General features: G+C 39.2%; 2 protein-coding genes across 2 annotated transcripts; both read right to left on the bottom strand.

Moving 5' to 3' along the window:
* Nucleotides 1–390: 390 nt before the first annotated feature.
* Nucleotides 391–2,556, bottom strand: LOC149138904 (uncharacterized). The gene is made up of 2 exons (XM_089450524.1): nucleotides 2,338–2,556; nucleotides 391–801 (listed from the first exon to the last, which is right to left on the bottom strand). The coding sequence occupies exons 1-2, from the start codon at nucleotides 2,554–2,556 to the stop codon at nucleotides 391–393; spliced, it is 630 nt and encodes a 209-aa protein (XP_089306650.1).
* Nucleotides 2,557–6,885: 4,329 nt separating this feature from the next.
* On the bottom strand, nucleotides 6,886–15,078 carry LOC149138903 (peroxiredoxin-2B-like). The gene is made up of 3 exons (XM_089449775.1): nucleotides 14,811–15,078; nucleotides 14,385–14,464; nucleotides 6,886–7,468 (listed from the first exon to the last, which is right to left on the bottom strand). The coding sequence occupies exons 1-3, from the start codon at nucleotides 14,963–14,965 to the stop codon at nucleotides 7,209–7,211; spliced, it is 495 nt and encodes a 164-aa protein (XP_089305901.1). The 5' UTR covers nucleotides 14,966–15,078; the 3' UTR covers nucleotides 6,886–7,208.
* Between the last annotated feature and the right edge of the window lie 2,278 nt (nucleotides 15,079–17,356).

Below are 17,356 nucleotides of genomic sequence, written 5' to 3'. Positions count from 1 at the left end.
TCTTTTCACATTGCTTTGTTGTAAAAAATTGTGTAAAATTTTTACAAGAGCTCTTATTGTGGTTATCAATTTCTCATCATTAGCTTTTTGTGTGTTAATGATGCTTTTGTTTATTAATATTGAGATTATTAGATTCTTTGTATGTTTTTTTTTTAACAGAAATGGTTAATGGATATTATTAGATACTTGGCGTTAATGCCAAAATTCAGATTACAAAAGGTGAGCCTAATTCCACTGGTGCCGCACAACCGTGAAAGGCCATGCCATTTATGCTTAGATCACATCTCTTTTTAGTTGCTATTATGTGGTCAATTTCAATGATTTTCCCAAGCTTGTGGGTACATACACACTGATTTAACAATAGGCAGTAAAACATGACAGCTCACTAAATTAAGGAATTGGATCCCATGTTTCATCTCCGCCTCTGAGCAAAGCTCCAGCCGTAAGAAGCACTGCTTTGTTGGCTTCTGTGTTCGCCTCCTTGTTATTATCTCTCAACACGTGGTAGAAATTCAATTTCTGAAATGAGTCTCCAAGATCTGTTATTATGGAGATTAGCCTTGCAACCCTGAGGTCCGAAGGCTTAGAATGAGTCACCATAGTGTTAATGATAACCTGAGAATCCCCAAATACATTAGCCTCCCTGATGTTCAGCCCTTTCAGAAGCTCGAGACCTTGGAAAAGAGCCAAAGCCTCAACTTGAATACTGGAAGCGATGCCCAAACCCCAAGCGAAATTGTGGATCCTTATGCCATCTGGGTTCAATATGACACCTCCAGCGCCAACTCTTCCAGGGTTGCCCTTTGCAACCCCATCAAAAAATAGAGAATGTCTCGGATGATTTGTAATCCATCCCTGGAACTCTTTTGTTGTAGTCCTTATTTGCCAATCTTTGGGGAAGGAGATACTATTTGCAACTTTTTGGCACTAAAGATCGAGAGAAGAGCCCCAATTTATATCTCGTTGCCTTAAACTTGAATCGTCTTTATGCTCTCTCGGACACTCTTTTAACTGGCATTTTATCTTAACTACCACAAGCTTGGCATCTTGTTCATAGTTTATGAAGATCCTTTTATTTCGCTCAAGCCAAACCTGCCAACAGATTATTTTAGGGAGAGTAGACCAGGCAGCGTTGATAATCTTGTTTTTTGGTGGGGGACCAAGGTACCTTTGCAACCAATTAGCGAATAGATCAGAAATGGAGGATGACAGTGCAAAGTTGGAGCTCAAAGTTCCCAGCAGCTCAGACCAAATTTGCATTGTGAAAGTGCATTCAAGCATAAGATGAATTACGCTTTCCTGATTTTCCTTACACACGCTGCACCTTGAAGGGTTCCTGATTTTCCTTACACACGCTGCACCTTGAAGGGTCGTGGAAACCTCGCTTCTAAAGATTTTCATCAGTCAAAATTTTGGAGTGGCAAAGCAACCAACTGAAGTAGTCAATTTTTGGCAAGGAAGGATAATGCCATATCCCCTTCCATGGCGCTGGGTTCGTGGCCACGTGAGGGCGCTCACATAGCTTGGCATAACCATGAGCTACGGTGTAGCCACCAGCCTACGCACCCCATCCTCTTGAGTCACATTTTCGAGCCAACGTTGGAGTCGAACCGTGGAGCTTGGATAACAGAACATCGCGCTCCATAAGTAGCTCTGGGGGCGTTTGAAGCTTCCAACCAATGCAACGAGGACCATGCCAGATGGAAATGTCCCACAGAGAACGCAAACCAGCCTTGTTCATCCATCTGCACAGCGCTTGGAGTGAGTAGCAGTGTCCCAAAGGATCATTATTCATTATCCTATCTATCCATAGATTGATCCTTTTACCATTACCGGGAACCCAATAGGCATGAGCATTGATGAGAGGGCAGGTTTTGACACAAAGCTTCAGAAAAGGCGAATTTGAATGCAGCAGAGGATGATCTAGGTAGCGAGAGCGCTGGCCTTTGAAATATTTTCTCCATAGCGCTAATTGTGCCCAGCTTGGATTAGGTGCAATGATTCTCCAAATTAATTTAGCACCCATTGCAATATTATGATTGCAAAGATTTTTGAAATTCAAACCTCCTTCCAACAACGGTTTGGAGATGGATTCCCAATTGACTAGCGGTATCTTTTTCTCATTTTGCTTGCCCCCCTTCCAAAAAAAATTTCGAATGGTGGAGATGGATTCCCAATTGACTAGCGGTATCTTTTTCTCATTCTGCTTGCCCCCCTTCCAAAAAAAATTTCAAATGGTCTCCTCCATTTTTCTGAGTATACCAGTGGGAGCAAGAAGGACAGAAAACTGAAATAAGGGAAGGTTGTTAAGAACAGATTTGATGAGTACAGACTTACCAGCAATGTTGAGCCAGGAAAAGCCCCAGGCAAGCAACTTATTCTTGAATTTCTCCAATTGGGGGAGCCAGTCTCTGCTGTAGGCTCTTTTGAGAAAAATAGGGAGACCCAAGTACTTGAAGGAAGTCCAAGTTGAGGAGGCAGCAAAACCAAAGCATCTGGAAATGGAGTTGAGCAAACTAAGCGATGTATTCCAACAATAGATGTGGCATTTGCCATTGTTTAGTATGCTTCTCGAGACCCTACAAAACTCATCCAGAGCTCCTTTAAATCTGGAAGCCATGAGCACAGAAGCAGCTCCCAACAACAAGGTGTCATCAGCAAAGAGGGCATGATTGATGTTTTTAACGCCTCTTGCTATGCAGAGCCCAGCGATTTCCTGATCCATCATTTTCTTGTCTAAATAAAAACTGAGGACTGAGGCTTGAAGAACAAATAGTAGGGGTGAGAGAGGGCACCCCTGCCTGAGGCCTCTCGTGGCTTTGAAAAAATCAACAGCTCTACCATTTACTAACAGGCCAATCCAAGGCACCGAGATGCAAGCCTAACTCCAGTTTATAAAGTTCGCACTGAATCCAAGCTTATGTCAGACTTTCCGCAGAAAACTATGCCTAGCTCGATCAAATGCATTTGCTAAATCAAGTTCGACAACCATACCTTTTTCATTGCGACTCAGACTTGAGTGGATTGCCTCTTGGACCAAAATGAAATTGTCCACAATCTGTCTACCTTGAATGAAGCCTCCTTGGCTTTCCAGAATGATTTTGGGGAGGACGAGCTTCAATCTATTAGCGATTACTTTGGTAATCAATTTGTGTCCAATATTACAAAGCAAGATCGAGCAAAACTTGTTGAAGGAGTTGGCTCCATTCTCTTTGGGGATGAGAGCAAGAAAAGCAGAGTTCGTACTGCCACCGATTTTCTGGCAAGCTTGGGACTCTAGAACCATTTTGAAAAGATAAAGATCTTTTTCCCAATCGACCAGCAGATTTGGAGGAATCTGGCTGAGAATCCGTCCGACGCAGGGGCTTTGTCTGGGTCCATGGCAAAGAGGGCATCCTTGACTTCGTTCTTGGTGACTTTACCTTCAAGGAGGTGGACCACGTCCATCATATCAGAGTTTTGGTCCAGATCTATATCTTCACTATACAGGGTTTTAAAGTGAAGGGAGGTTGTTTTTTTTATGTTTACAATATCCTTGTGAATGGTAGTACCATCTTTGATTTCGGAGATAAAATTGGTGCATTTCCTTACCTGAGCTTGCTTGTGAAAAAAGGAGGAATTCCTATCCCCTGCTTTAAGCCAAAGACTGTGTGACTTGAGCCTCCAGTGTTCTTCCTCAGCGACACAAGGCTTGTGATAGTTTTGCTGGAGTTGGGCTTCTTTATCTAGAATCTCTTTTGTGATGTCAGCTTTTTCAGCGTGGAGATGATGGTTATCCAGTGTGCATTGAATTTTTTTCTTTCGTTGGCTGGATTGGGCAGAGATTTGGCCCAGCTTTTCAAAGCCCTTTTCACTCTTCTAAGCTTCTCCTGCCAGACAAAAAAGGGGGGGCCTTTGACCGACTGCAACCAAATGGCCTCAACTATTTGCATGAAATCAGATTCCTTGGCCCAAAGCGGGCTAAATCTTAAGGGAATAGGCCCATGATCAAGCTGGGCCAAGAGCTCAAGCTTGATGGGTTTATGATCAGAAGCGCTGCATGGGAGAATATGGACTCTTACCTCTAAACCAAGCAGAAGAAAAGAGCTTTGAAGAAAGAATCTGTCCAACCTAGCAGCGATGTGGCCAGGGCCAACTCTTTTATTAGTCCAAGTGTATTTACCAGAGATTGGCTTGATGTCCAGCAAGTCCCAGTGCTGCATAAGATCCTCTGCCCATTCCCTTGTCGGATCGCGAACAACGCTGCCTCCTCTCTTATCTGCTGAAAGAAGAGTGAGATTTAGATCACCGGCAATGATGGTATTCTCCAAGTTCACAAGGTCTGCTTGGTTTCTTATGGATTCCCAGCAAACCTTTTTTCCCCAGCGTTCACAGGGACATACACATTGAAGAGACTAAAAATCTCTTTTAAGTCTAAATGCTGCAGTTTTAAAAACAACGAGTGAGAGTTGAGGGTCTCAAAAATGATTGAGAATTTGCTAGCATTCCAAAGAGTGCCAAACCCACCAGAAGCCCCTCGAGCTAAGATTGCTTTCGCCTCGCATTTATTCCAGAGTTTCTTACTTGCATGAAGGAAGGCAGAGTCCTCCTGTTTGGTCTCCTAAATGAGGAATATGTCAAGAGCTTCTATCCTTATTAAACTTCTGATAGCTTCTTTGATTCTGCTCCCCATACCTCTACAGTTCTAAGAGACGATCTTCATCATTTGCGTTTCTGGTTGGCCCCCTTAGAGCCTTGGCGTTGGTTTCTCACCATCTTTGGTTTTGACGCTAATAGCTTCTCAAGAGTTGGTTGGCTGCCTTGTAGCTTATCTTTGAAAGTTTCCTGCTCTCTTTTTTCCCGATCTGTTTTGCGGCCTCTTGTGGATCTCCTTATCGAGCTTGGGATTCTCCTATTTCGCCTTCTTCCTCTGAGCCTTCCGATTCCTGCTCCACTTCCTCAATTTCTATAGTGTTACCTTTGGAGCTCTCAGCAAGACTTGCCCCCTTGGGAGAAGAGGGGGTACCTTTTGCAAGTGGGGTTGATTTTTGGGTGTTTGCTTCCTGTGTTTCCTCTATTTGCGAGCTTAGGAGGGCAAATTTATTTTCTTGCTCCATTCTGGGAGGGGATTGCTGAGCAGGGGCCTACTGGGGGCCTTTTCCATTTGGACACCATGCTTGTGGGTTCGAAGAGGAAAAACCCTCGTCCCAAAAAATAAGATGTGACGCTATTCTTGATCAATGGTGCCCAGTTCTTGTTGACCCAAATCTCAGTGGACTTAGGAGATGGCCATAGTCTGGAGAACTAGCCGACGAGGGCACGCTCAGCCAAGGACAAGGCGACTTGGATCGAGGTCTCTGACGGCAGAGAGATTTCAAGAATATCCTCTAGCCTCTTAACAAACTTGGCTGCTTCACTCTTTTTCTTCTGCGGCAAACCGGCCAAGAGCCCACTGAAGGCATCCGTAGATGAACGCGGAGAGGAGGGGAGGGGGCCTGCCTGGGACGAGCCCGGGACCTCCATGGGGGCGAACCCTAGCTTACGGGCCACCTCCCAACAGCAAACGAACGCACACAACGCAGGGTCAGCACGCTCAGCAAATGTGCGCAGAGACAAAGGGCGCAGAGGAGGCAAGGTGGAGGGCCCAGGGCCGTGGGGCAGAAGCTCCCAAGGCACAGAACACAAAGGCACTGTAGCGCGGGCCAGAAGGCTAGGTCTTCATGCGCTACTCCATCGCTCCAAGTCGCAATCTTAATCTAGATTCTTTGTATGTTAAAGATGGTTCAATTCATTAATATTGAGAAGGTTAACAATATGCAACATTGGACTCACTAAATCCATAATCAACATAAATTCATCTCAAGTCTAGATCTATTGAACATCTTGATGAATAAAATAAATCAAAATACAAATCCATGCACTTATAAAGTCAAAAATAAGATTCTTTAAATGTTAAGGATGGTTCAATTCATTAATATTAAGAAGGTTAATGATATGCAACTTTGGACTCACTAAATCCATAATCAACATAAATTCATCTCAAGTATAAATCTATTGAATAGCCTGACGAATAAAATAAATAAAAGTACAAAATTCATCTCAAGTATTAATCTAAATCTATTGAACATCCCGATAAATAAAATAAATCAAAGTAAAAATCTATGTACTTATAAAATAAAAAATAAGATAAATATAACATATATATGTACAACACTTCTCTTAAGGTTTAAAAAAAAAAAAAAAAAAAAAATCCAAAATACTTTTGAATGATTCACTAGAATAGTAAATAGAAAGGAACATTCCTTACTTAAGGTTAAAAAAAAAAAAAAATCCAAAATACTTTTGAATGATTCACTAGAATAGTAAATAGAAAGGAACATTTCACGAATAGAAGCCTTAGCATTCATCGGGTGAGAAGAGATTAGATAATAGAAGACCAGATATTTCATCCTAAATAAGGAAGCGGAACGGGATGAACCTACATAATGATAACGGGTAAAAATATATTTCCTGGATAATTGTAAAAAAGGATGAAGTTCAAGTTCCAAGGGAAACAATCAGCATCACTAGCCAAAGGAATACCAGAGAGTAAATCCCTTCCATTTTGACATTTTACTAACACTTAATAATTATGCATATCCATCATGCCCAGTAAAGTTATAGTCTTTTTCCTACTTTATGCATGTCCATCATGCAGAGTCAAAGTTGTCTTGTTCATATTTGATGAATAGATACTTTCATCTGTATAAAAATAAAGAATGCATTTAATGGAAGGGACCGATGCAGAAAAAACCATGCAAACTAAATCCCCAATAAAATTGGCACCAGGCAAGAGACACAGTTCGTTCACATCATATTTTACTACATTCAAAACAGTTATGCTGTAATCAATGACTCACTTCAAAATGCAATCAAATAAAACAGCCATTTCCAAGATTTGCTGAAAGTTCGATAGGAGAATGCTGTAGATCCAGTGACAAATAACAAAAGGACTTTACCTAACCAGCCAAATTCTCCATGTAAATATTAAGTGCAAGATACTCATTGCACAACAGACAACACTAATAACGGTGATATCATAATAGTTCCCAGTTTAGTTATCAACATATGACGTAATATGCCCAAATTCATGTTCTTGCACACCTGTCAATTATTTTACAACTGGTAGTTATACCCGTGAAAACTACTACAAGTTTCCATGGCCTAGCAATATGTGTCATCCAAATCACTCAAGATGCCACTGCTTTGAGTATTTCCTCGGCACTGGAAACTTCGAAATTTCCGCCTTCTTCAATATTTGCAACTTTAACTTCAAGGTTATCGCAAACCAGTGCAAACCTTCGAGATCTAATTCCCAGTCCTTTATCTGACAAATCTAGTTCAAGGCCCAGTGCATGGATGTACTTTGCAGAACCATCTGCCAGAAATTTGACATGCTTGTTGTTTGTATATGTCTTCGCCCATTCCTTCATCACGAATGGATCATTCACTGAAAACATATCAACATGTATCAGTAGCAAGGCATTTATTTGACCCACAACAAGCGAAGGAGTTGACAGCAAACGCTTTCAAGGTATGGAAGAATTTAGCATATGCTCCGAGCACAAAATTAAAGGGGAACACAAATCAGAAAATATATACCAGCAATTATTAAAAACCCAAGTTCCGTAGCATAGTTTAGGATGACAATGAAAGCGTTGGTAATTAGAGCCTGAATAAAATATTTATTGCTGAGAAATAATGATAGGAAAATGAATCACTCACACAAATCAAAATGTGGTAAAATTTTGACTGTAAAGTAAACATACAACCCAATTCAACCCATCTCTTAGACAATATAAATATGGCAACATTTTATGTGTAAGGAACTACCACTAGTTTTATAAGTCTTATTATACAAACTACCAAAATTTTATATGAAGTAAATTTTGGTTTTTATTTACAATGTATTTAATTTTAACTTTATTGATTGTTGTCACAAATTCTAATAATCTTCTCCTTGATAATAATTTACTTAATATCTTGCCCAAGCCCATTCATCACCTCTTTATCTCTTTTGTAAGTCCAGAGAAGCATCTGCAGCATCTCTAACAATACTAGTTTTCTAATATGTTTGCACAATTTTCTCGAGTGTGGACCTTTTTAAGATCTACTCCACCTTTATCCATAACTTATCTTACAAAATGATACTTTATATCAATATGCTTAGACTTACCATGATAAGATAGATTGGTATCCAAATGAATAGCACTTTGACTATCACAGAATACAGTGACATTGTCATGCATTCTTCCAAACTCACTCACAAAAACCCTTCAACCAAATTGCCTCTTTGTATGCATGCAATACAGCAATATATTCTACCTCAGTAGTAAATCGAGCAATTAGCTTCTTGAAGCTTTGACATCAACTAATAGAACCTCGTACAAGAGTAAAATCTAAAGTAGATATACTCTTAACCAAACCACTTGCAAAATCTGAATCAACATAGTCACACACAAAATCACTACAATCGTTTAAAAGTGATGCAACTATCATGTGTGGCTCTAACATACTGAAGCACCCATTTCACTGCATTTCAACGCGATCTCCATTGACAACACCCACTACATGTGAAATATCTAGTCTAATGCATATCATCACATACATTAAACTTTCTATTGCATTGGCATTTGGTACACGAGACATATAATCCTTTTCTTCCTCAATATGAGGACATAAACTTGAAGAAAGGTTAAAATGGGAAAGCTGAAGGGATATTTGTATAGGTTTCACATCATTCATACCAAATTTCACAAGTATTTTCTCTACATACTTCTGTTGTGAAAACCTAAGCTTACCATTTTCCTGTCTGTGTATTTCTACACCCAAGATTTGTTTTGATCTCATCCATCCTTTTGCTTACAAAAAGCATATCGATAACACATAACACCAAGATAATGAATATATTCTTCAAATTTTTGAAATAAACACAATGACCATACTCACTTCTAATATAATTTAGGCTCATCATGAAGGAATCAAACTTCTTGTGCCATTACTTGGGGGACTACTTCAAGTCATAAAATGACTTCTCGAGCTTGCAAACTAACCTTCTTTTGCAATGTTGAACAAATCCTTTTGGTTGTTCAATGTATATCTCCTCATTCAAATCTCCATGTAAAAATGTTGTTTTAACATCAAATTGTTCTATATATAAATCAAGTAAAGCAACTTGTACCAATACAATACAAATAGAGCCCCAAGAGTTAGCTCAATCGGTCAAATCAAGTGCCTCGCCAATGGGAGGTCACAGGGTCGAATCCCGAAAGCTCTTGGGGTTAGGTCAGTAAATAGGCCGAGGGGTGTTGATGCCTTCGGGTGCGTCCACTCAGTGTTGAACAACCCTGGATGTAGCGGCTACCCATTGACCCGGGTATCCGTGAACCAGAAGTGAAAAAAAAAATACAAATAGAAATTTAACGTCTAGCAAAAAATTCACATAAATGTATAACTTCGATTTGAGAGTACCCCTTTGCAACCATTCTAGTTTTATACCTTTCAACTTTACAATCAACACCTATCTTCAATTTGTAGACGCACTTATACCCAGCAACTTTCATATCTTTAAGAAGTTATACCATACCATATCTTTAAAAAGGGGATTCATTTGCTTCTTCAGATACCACTGCTACTGAGAATGGGCTTGGGCAAGATATTAAGTAAATTATTATCAAGGAGAAGATTATTAGACAGCCTTCAAAGGGATCTTAAACACTTTTAGTGCTCCACCTTCACTTGTAAATTTGTAACTTCCAAAGCTCCCAAAAAAATTAAATCAATTAGTTCATGCACATGTCTAACCTTTGTTAGTGTCCTTATAATACCATCAAACATTTTAATCTTCACACTTCCAACCACAACATATAAGAGTTGCCATCTTCAAATAGATATGGTTTGTCAAGGATTTTGTCATATAAAAACCCTCCATACTACTCCATAAGCCTAATGCTGATCTCTCTGATAATATTAAATAGAACACCATCGGCAAGACATATCATTAAATAGAGTTGAGAGCTCTTGCATCTAGATCTTGCAGTCCTTGCTACAAAAACAAATCTTGCATCTTGAGCTTCTATAATTCAAAATTATATTTACCATTAAACTTTTCCACCTCAAACTTGACATTTGTCATCTTCACCGTTATTTATCTAAACACAAGCTCCCTCCAAATCGATTTTTTTTTTTAAATCGTCAATTCAAAAATTTTGATCCATATATACTTTCACCAAAAAGATCAAATCCTGTGGCCTTCACCATACTCGGCTTCTTTTAAAGGATATGTGTGTGTGTTTTTTCGTCGAAAATTGAATCTACTCTACACATTACCACCAAACTGCACAACCTCCACCTCGTTCAGCACCAACCATATGTCCTTAACACCTTCTTGTCCAGCACAAACTAGACCCCCTTCACGCCTTCACCTTTATGCAATTAGACTGCATGGACCCAAAAAGAAAAAAAAAGAAAAAAACCTCAAATAAGCTCCACAGCTGCTCAAACAACTTTGAGTTTGCTCGAGGAATGAGTAGTTTTTCTCTGTGATTGCACACTAGTGGGTCAAACTCCTCTTTGCCCACTTGAATAACCTCCAACTAGACCCCTATTGTTCTGCGACAACTCCTCTACACTGACAAGCATGGGTCTGCACCCAACAAGACTGGCACCTCCTCCGCTGCTAGGGTTTTAAAAAACAGTGACCACTACTCTATCGTGTCTTCCAGCAAACCGAACTGACGCACATTCTCGCAGACACCCATGGGTTCCGCTTTTCTTTGCAGATAATTTGCGTTTTCAGCACGCAACCAAATAAACTATGCGACTACAACCCTATGCGTGGATAGAAGCAACTTCAAACTTTACTCGATGGCCAGGGTTACAAACCTCCTATGTCGCTCTTGCACAACCAATGTCTTCTCTATGCGCGGATTCCTATCTTGATGGGTTTCAAACTCGCATCCAGAACACCAGATCCCAGCACTTGCCTCTAATACCACTTGTTGGTAATTAGAGTCTGAATAAAATATTACTTGCAAAGAAATAATGACATAGAAAAATGAATCACTCGCACAACACGATCTTTACGTGTAAAATCCTGATAATATCAAAAAAGCATCCATGGAGAAGGCAAGTTATTTTATTGATCAAGAAAAAAAATACAAGTTTTAGGCTACATAAATATATCTATCTTGGCACCGATACATGCATTACATAAACTGCCACTATTTTCATTAACCAACACCATTATACAAATTACCCAAATTTTCCTTAAATTTTGGCTTTTACAACATATTAATTTAAACTTTATTAATTGTTGTCGCAAATTCTACAGAAAGGAGCACGAAAAACCTAAATGAATTGACAGTAGATGCACTGCAGAAATTGACAGCAAAAATTTGAACTACGACAACGTTTAGTATTTTCTCCGAAAAAAAAGTCAACGGAAAAGACAACCCAGAGAATCTATGCCCGCATTAGTATTTTCTCTGGAAAAAAAAAGGTCAACGGAAAAGACAACCCAGATAATCTATGGCCGCATTCGTTCACGAACCTCAGGGTAGCAGCATAGTTTAGGATGACAAAAAAACCGAGGAAGAAAAACCTAGATAAGTTTGAGGGTAAATTCAGCGTAGAATTTACAGCAAATGCTTAAAGACCGACCAAACTTGGTATCCTTCTCGAATGGAAAAATTAAGGGTCAATATAATAAAGAACAGTAAAAGCATAATTTAGGAAACAATTAAAAGAAGCAAAAGCTATTGTTGAAAAATTTCGATTATATGGTTCAGGGCCGAGAAATATTTAAGAACATTACGTAGAATGGCTACAAGACAATGAATAGCAAAGCCAAAGTTTCGTGGATCTATCAAATGTTAGAAATTTGCTACACGAAGAAAAGGGGCTACGGTAGAAAATTCAGTAATGAAAATCCAATGTTTTAGCATAATTAACATAGATAGAAAGAATTGATGCAAACACAGATTGCTCAGTGGGGCAGCTTGCATCGATTCAGCTAATTCTTCTGCTCAATATCTATCTATGAACATTTAATGACTAGGAGAAGCCTGAAAGAGTGATAACGAGAAAACATTACGCAATGTCGGATGACTTAAAAAAAATTGTTGTTATTATTAATCTGTATTCTACAAGCAAGCAATTAACACATATTACTTGAGCTCGAACCACAGTTGACATGTCTTTATCCCGACATCCGAGTTAATGTTAAACGGGGTAATTTCTAATTACAAGAAAACATGAGAATGATCCACAGGAACTAGAGTATCAAATTTACTTGGTTCTCCACCAAGAAAAGCAACTTTGAACTGCAGGGGAATACCCAACTTGGGTAATTTGTATTTACAAGAATAGATGAGTGCCTATACAAAGGAACTAGTATAAAATACACTTGGTCCTCCACCATGGAGATAAATGCAAAAGGCAACTTTGACCAGCAGGGTTTGGTTCAGGTCAACAGAATATGAAGCTCAGCAGGGTACCGTTCTTGGGCAGGTCCAGGTAACTTATTGATGTAGCCTTCCCCCAACCAGCACGGGTTTAAAGGAAATGAGGCCAGGTGTAAATGCCGGACAAATTGAATAGAAAAAACTACCCCTCAAACCTGACACCAAAAATCTGAAAGATGTCTACTTAATGTATCAGATTCTGTGTGTGTTCCTTGAAGCATTTCCAATAAAGATAAAGATGACTTCAAAAAAATGAGAGGTTAGGAGCGGGGCTGCAACAATCATAGTTCATGCGTTTCTTGAAGCATTTCGAACAAAAATGAAGATAACTTCAAAAGCGCATAAAGAGGTTAGGAATGAAACAATCACAGTTCGTGTGCTCCTTGTATTTCTTAAAATAAGTAAAATAAAGATAACTCTAACCACATGGGTTCGAAGTGGGGATGCAAAAAAATCACTCAATATAACTCAGTTGCTAAAAAAAATCGGGAGTTGTTCATTTGTGGCTTTGGCAAAGTTATATGTCAAGAAAGAGTATGGTATGATAATTACCTAGAAGGGTTTAAAAAAAGGTATATGAATGATCAAATAGGTGTAATCATCAATCTACGTCGACTATGCCCTCTCTTTAGAACATGCAGAGGCACACTATTTGAAACGGTGATTAAACCTATTTTATAAACATGTGTCTTTATATGAAGGCCTGACTATTTGAAACGGTGGTTAAACTTATTTTATAAACGTGTGCCTTCATATGAAGGCCTGATGCCTGATCCCCTCCCGGTTGGATCCTTAGCGTGCTTTTAAGAGTGAATAGTGATTAAATATTTACAAGCAGGTGGTACAAAGCTCTCGAACCACGATTCAGACGTTACTATACGAAAATAGGTGTTTAATAAGCATTGATCCCTCAAGTTGGATCCTTAGCGTGCTTTTAAGAGTGAATAGTGATTAACCATTTATAAGCAAGTGGTGCGAAGCTCTCGAACCACATTTTAGACACAGTTCAGACATCACCATGAGAACATCAAAACATCGGTGCTCAGAAAGCAGGAATAAATTTTGAATTTTGTGTTTCTCACATAAAAATAAAATACATAAAAAACCAAATACATATTAGTATAAATTTATACTAAAATATCTCAGTTTAGGTACCAACAAAGATTAAAAACCTATGTGCAAATCTATTTACACTACGTAGATTCAATGTTGAGATCCAACCTGACAGGGTAATCAACATTCACGGCCATAATACAGAATCTAGTCAAAATTCATTGACTAGATCAGGTTAAAAGCAAACAGGGCAACCAGTGTTGAGCACAACATGACAGAATCCATCCAAAATACAATGATTGGATCAGGCCAGACAGATTCAGAGTACAACGAATAATTAAAAATCATCCAAACGGTTAATAGGATTGTGATTTAATGGTAAGCCTGTCAAATATAGTTAAAAAAATTGCAAAACCGTCAAAATCTTTCCTTGAAATGTGCAAATAGGTCAACGAGGTGTGAAAACCGTAGGTAAGTCTGTTTTGAAATTCAAACCCGGCCAAACCACTACCAAAGTACGATTCCCAGCACCAATAAGCTTACAATCAAACTGTTGACGGGATCGTGTTTTAATGACCTCATTCCAGGCCACCTATCAAGATCCCATCCATCCCCTAGACACTAATAAGCGTTGACACCCCTGTGACCGCACTAGACAACTTTGAAGGAATAGTACCCCTATAGCCGCAACATAGACAAAGGGAAGTGCCGGTCTTAATGGTACAACCTTAGAGAGACATTACTCTCACACAGACAGGTATTTTGTGTTATCAAGAAGTCAATATAAACTGCACCATTTACAAAACCCTAACTCCAGTCAGATATTAAATCAAACTTCATAAAACTTACCACTTACGCAGATAATTTCGTCGATCCCTTTTCCTTTCAACTCCTCCGCCTTCTCAACAAACCCCGGAACATGCTTCATACTGCCACGGCGACAACATCTCAGTGTGTATTTGATTGATTTAATAGCAAGAAGAAACTCAATGAGCCATTAACCTTACAGCCTGATAATTAAATCCAGACTCTAATAATCCAAATGCCAGAGCATAGCACTATCAATCATAGCTCAAATCAAGCATTCAAGCAGAAATTCAAGTTACATAAGACTTATCGATTTAATAGCCAGAAGAGGCTCAATCAGCCATTTAACCGTACAACCTAATAATTAAATCAAGATTCTAATAATCCGAGAGCCAGAGCATAGAACTATCAATCATAGCTCAAACCAAGCAAAAATTCAAGTTACAGAAGAATTAAAAAAACCCTGACCTGCAAGTGGGAGTGAAAGCCCCCGGGACGCCGAAGAGAATAATCTTCTTCCCAGCGGCCAAAGAGTGGACGGAAACTTGCTGGAGCTTGCTCTCTTCGTCAAAATAGCCCAGAACGCCATCTGGAATCTTATCACCGACTGCTATGGGTGCCATTGTAAACTCTCTTATCAATATCTAACACAGCCCACGGGGATTCGAACTCAAGCGCAGCTGCAAATACTCGATCCCAATACTCGATCCCAATACCTGAGGACTCTATGGAACAATGTAACTCAACTACCCCGCCGAGTCGGTTATAAGGACTGCGATCAACTACGGAATCATAGGTTGCTGTTAATAAAAATTTGAGATCATCAATAAAATTTGATATCCGAATAATAAATGAAAATATTCGCGTTGACGTCTTTATCGGATAATGAATAACGTTACAATTTGGAATTATATTTAATAAAAAATTGATATACGAATAACCAATAAAAATTTGATATCCGAATGATCAATGAAAATATCTGATAATTAAAAACGTTATAATTCGGAATATATATATATATACATAATTTTTCAAATAAGTGTATATACATTTATTTGAAATTGCAAATACAAATGTAATAAAATAAAAAATTTAACAAAATTATAAGAATATTAAATTGTTAAATTATAATTTTAAGGGGGTAAATTGTTATGTTTAAGGATTTTTGGATTAAGCAAAGGTTTTTTTTTTTTTTTAATTAGAAATCACTTTAGAGAAATTTTTCACTGAACCAATAAATATGCACCACATGAATTATTAACATTTTTTTATTGTCCATGGTTAGAGTAATCGGGGAAATTTTAAATATAATTGTTCTTCTCACATAAGTTTCCTCAAAGTATAAAATTGTATTTTCAATCATTTTAATATTAAAAATTTGCCCCCAATCGGGGTGATAATGGCGGTGATCAGGGCAATTAATATAAATCAGGTAAAGGATGATAACGAGGCAAAAGGAATAGGGGTAATGATGAAGGCGGACAGAAAGATCAGTAGAAAGGATATCATTCCGAGGAGGAGCGGCGATGAAGTAATGAAAGACGAAGTTGGTGGAGGTAATGCTGCAGAGATTGGACGTGGGTACGATGGCACAGAAGAAGGACGAAGGGAGGTGGGCGGTCATGAAAACGGCAGGTGGCAGAAGAATCGGGAGAAGAGAAATGAGGAGAAATGGCGGAGGAGAAATCATAAAGGAGGAAGGCGAGACAAAGGAAGGAGGTCGTTAAATGAAACCGCAGAGAATTCGCAAAGAGACAGGGTGGTGAAAACTTTAGTTAGGTTCATAGAAAGGCAGAGGAGGCAGAGAGAACAACCAGGCAGCGCCGGAAGGAGGAATCGAATGGCAACAAGGAGGAGAATGAGAAACGAAGCGGACGAGGAGAACAGAGGTCGGAAAAGCCCGGAGAAGAAAGGGAAAGGAATCGAGGCTAGAGAAAATACGGAGCAGTATCAGACAGTTCAGGACGATACCGAGGATGAAGTGGAAATGTTTGATTCCGACCACGACAGATCTGAGCAACCAAGAAAGAGGGTATGGAAGGACGAGAGGCTATCAAAGGACAAACCACAGGAAGAAAGGAAGTATGGAGATAGGAGAAGCAAAGGGCGAGAGGAGGGAGGCGACTTCGGGAGCACTTCGGGTATGAAAGGTCTGGGAGGCAGGGGAAATTATAGGAATAGAGGAAGAGCAGGACGGGGACGAGGCCGACGCAGTAGAGGAAGAGGATGGTCGGAAGAGAAACGGGAGGAGTACGAACCATTACCGGCAAGAAAATATAGAAATACATTGAAGAAGAAGATACAGTTCGCAGAGCAAGCCTACTGTGAAAACACTAATGAAGATATCAGAAGAATAATACAGCAATTGGAGGAAGAAGCGACCCAGGGCCAATCAAGATCAGAAATGGAAGATTGGGAATACCTACTACCGGATCCAGGGAATACTAGAGGACGTATGACATTGTATAAACAAGCCCTGCATGTATATTGGGTTATGAAAAGGCTATTGGCTAAGGCTATGGAGCAGGTAGCCATGGAAATGGCTGAACTGTCCCAGGGAATTCCTAATTTGAAGAAAGAAATGCAGAACATTCAGGTCACCCTGATAATGCAGGACAAAAAACTGGAAGAGATACAGCAGCAGATAAAGAAGATCAACCCGGGTATAAAGAAAGAAGATGATCAGCAGGAAGCCATGGCTGGTTAATATCTGAAGATATGTATATGCTTTCCGTAGTTTTTTTGAATGCTGGTGGATAGGTTTTGGTTCCAGTTTCAGTTTATAATGCAAATAAGAAGTAGTAGTAATCTTTTTGAATGTTTAGTTTACTTAGCCTGGACAAGAAGAATTAGTATTTTTTGTTTTTGGATGGCTATCAAAAACTTAAGGTGGCCAACAGACCAGTTTCCCTTCGGGACGGGTTGATTCCACCATGAAAATGTACTGGTTTCAATTCAAATTAATGGAAAAAGAATAATCCCTCCGTAGCTTACAAATATATATATATATATAT

Source organism: Pinus tabuliformis, chromosome X (assembly GCF_031772625.1).
Source record: "Pinus tabuliformis cultivar Carrire ecotype Pingquan chromosome X, CPIR1, whole genome shotgun sequence".
NCBI lineage: Eukaryota > Viridiplantae > Streptophyta > Pinopsida > Pinales > Pinaceae > Pinus > Pinus tabuliformis.
The sequence above is the reverse complement of the archived record's forward strand: the minus strand, read 5'-3'. Positions and strand labels throughout refer to the sequence as shown.

Coding starts and splice junctions, on each gene's coding strand:
- LOC149138904 (XM_089450524.1), bottom strand. CDS start 2,556: ATGGCAAATGCCACATCTATTGTTGGAATACATCGCTTAGTTTGCTCA. Junction 802..2,337: donor TTCCTGGCTCAACATTGCTG/GTAAGTCTGTAC, acceptor GGGGTTGCAAAG/GGCAACCCTGGAAGAGTTGG.
- LOC149138903 (XM_089449775.1), bottom strand. CDS start 14,965: ATGGCACCCATAGCAGTCGGTGATAAGATTCCAGATGGCGTTCTGGGC. Junction 14,465..14,810: donor GCTTTCACTCCCACTTGCAG/GTCAGGGTTTTT, acceptor TCGCCGTGGCAG/TATGAAGCATGTTCCGGGGT. Junction 7,469..14,384: donor CGAAATTATCTGCGTAAGTG/GTAAGTTTTATG, acceptor ATATGTTTTCAG/TGAATGATCCATTCGTGATG.